General features: G+C 39.3%; 1 protein-coding gene across 1 annotated transcript in view; it reads left to right on the top strand.

The window, feature by feature from the left end:
• EGF (epidermal growth factor) overlaps positions 1-1,965 on the top strand; it is a gene marked incomplete at its 5' end in the record, with an annotated part of 35,938 nt that overhangs the window by 3,754 nt on the left and 30,219 nt on the right. Inside the window, 2 exons of the mRNA XM_010177188.1 lie at positions 196-318; positions 1,495-1,620. Of these exons, the coding sequence (XP_010175490.1) occupies positions 196-318; positions 1,495-1,620 (249 nt within the window). The remainder of the gene's footprint in view (positions 1-195; positions 319-1,494; positions 1,621-1,965) is intronic.

The following is a 1,965-nucleotide window of genomic DNA, read 5'->3' as shown; positions in this document are numbered from 1 at the left end:
TCCTTTCCTTTCCCTTCCCTGCCCTTCCCTTCCCTTCCTTTCCCTTCCCTTCCCTTCCCTTCCCTTCCCTTCCCTTCCCTTCCCTTCCCTTCCCTTCTTTGCTATTTAAGAAAGTGTTAATGTATCTTTTGAGGGGATTAGTAGAAATTTTCATCATAATTTAGTATTTTTTTTTTCCTCTTCAAATTACTGTAGAGCTAATTTCCTGTACGAACAATAACACTGAATGTAGCCATGGTTGCCTTCAAACATCTAAAGGGCCTGTTTGCTTTTGCCCTGAAGGATCTGTGCTCAAAGTAGATGGCAAAACATGCACGGGTAAGTAACATTTTTCTAGCTGTAGTGACTGCCAAGCTCTGTTTGTTCCTGGCACTGAGAGCCAGAAGTGAATGATGGCATTTTACATTCATGTTGCACAGCTATAAATGATTGTACAAGATAGGAGGCAATGGAACGTCAGGTTCTGTGAGTGCTGAGATAAGCAATATTGATCTTCATTTTTAAATGGATGTTTCTTAGCAGCAACATCCAATGTTTGCAGGTGAAATTCTTTTGTTGACAGTACAGGTCAAGGCACCTCCAAGAGCTTTGTTGTGGGAGACATCTAAAATTTGCATTTGAGGAGAAATATAGGTAAAAAATTATGGCTTGAAATCTGAATATGACCTTATTGACATTGTGCAACCCAAGTTTCAAGTCACTCTTACAGCAATTTAACCTGATTACCTGCAAATGGAATTTTTGCAGTCAGAATATTTGATGCTGCTACACCCACTAATCTGTCATTCCCCATTCCGGAAAGCTTTCCAAATTCAGGGGGCTGTAGCTCTATTAATGCTAGCCTTATTGAAAAATCCCCTTTTACATCCCTTATGTACTGCGAACTGCACTGTCTGCATAGATTCAGTCAATGTTGCTGTTTTGCTAGGGACACTCCAGGGAGTAAGCTCAAGTTGGCATTGTGGATATAACCATTGTACAGCCCCAAGAAGAAAGAATAGTTTCTTTTTGTATGAAATCTTGGTTTGTTGTATTAGAAAGTCAGGGTATTTCATCAGTTCACCATCCTAGCCTGTTCAACTTCTGGGAAGAGAATGGCATTAATTTCCTATTGCTTTGCATGGAGTGCAAAGTATGATAAAATTTATTACTCTCTTGTAGACAGGATGAGATTTGCATGGGAGAAAGAGTTCTCTGAAATAATGAACACATGGAAGCCTTCTTCACATATCCCCCTGCCTCCTCCCCACCACTCCCCATCTTGTGTTGTGAATTTTCAGGAAAAACTCTGGAATAAGTTACTACTAATTTGCATTCACTTGACTAGACTTCTACTTTCAGCAGAAGGCCCTTCAGTAAATCTGTCAGTCACTGAGATGCTTTGCACCACAGAACTCCTAAACAGAGTTAATAGTTTTCTTGCTTATATGTCTGATTTTGTTGTATTTTTTCCTTAGAATGGCAAAGTTAAGTTTTTCAAATGCTCTGTTTAAGGTTGTACATCTCCAGATAATGGTGGCTGTAGTCAGATATGTTCTTCTTTAAGCCCATCCTCCTGGGAGTGTGCTTGTTTTCCTGGATATAAGCTTCAGCGAGACAGAAAGCACTGCACTGCTATAGGTTGGTATCTTGGTATGCCTGCATATTTCTGCCAAAAAAAAAGCAAAAATATTTTAGAGTTCTTCAAAGTGGATTGCATAACAAGGATCCATTTTTGCATTAGTTTTTAGGTTTCTTGGTGAAACTTGGGAAGTATTATTATTTGGAAAAATAACTTATTTTGGAAATATACCAGAACAAGCACCAGTATATGCTTCATTCTCCCCCACAGAAGATTCAGTCTATTATCCAATTTCTACCTTCCACTTTGGGCTCCTGTACTGTGAAGTTCTATCTGCAGTATTCAGGTTTTCATGCCTTCATATGAATGTGGGTGTAGTTTCTGCCCAGTGTTACAGAACTGGG

This window comes from Antrostomus carolinensis, unplaced genomic scaffold (genome assembly GCF_000700745.2).
Source record: "Antrostomus carolinensis isolate BGI_N321 unplaced genomic scaffold, ASM70074v2 scaffold1471, whole genome shotgun sequence".
NCBI lineage: Eukaryota > Metazoa > Chordata > Aves > Caprimulgiformes > Caprimulgidae > Antrostomus > Antrostomus carolinensis.
The sequence above is the reverse complement of the archived record's forward strand: the minus strand, read 5'-3'. Positions and strand labels throughout refer to the sequence as shown.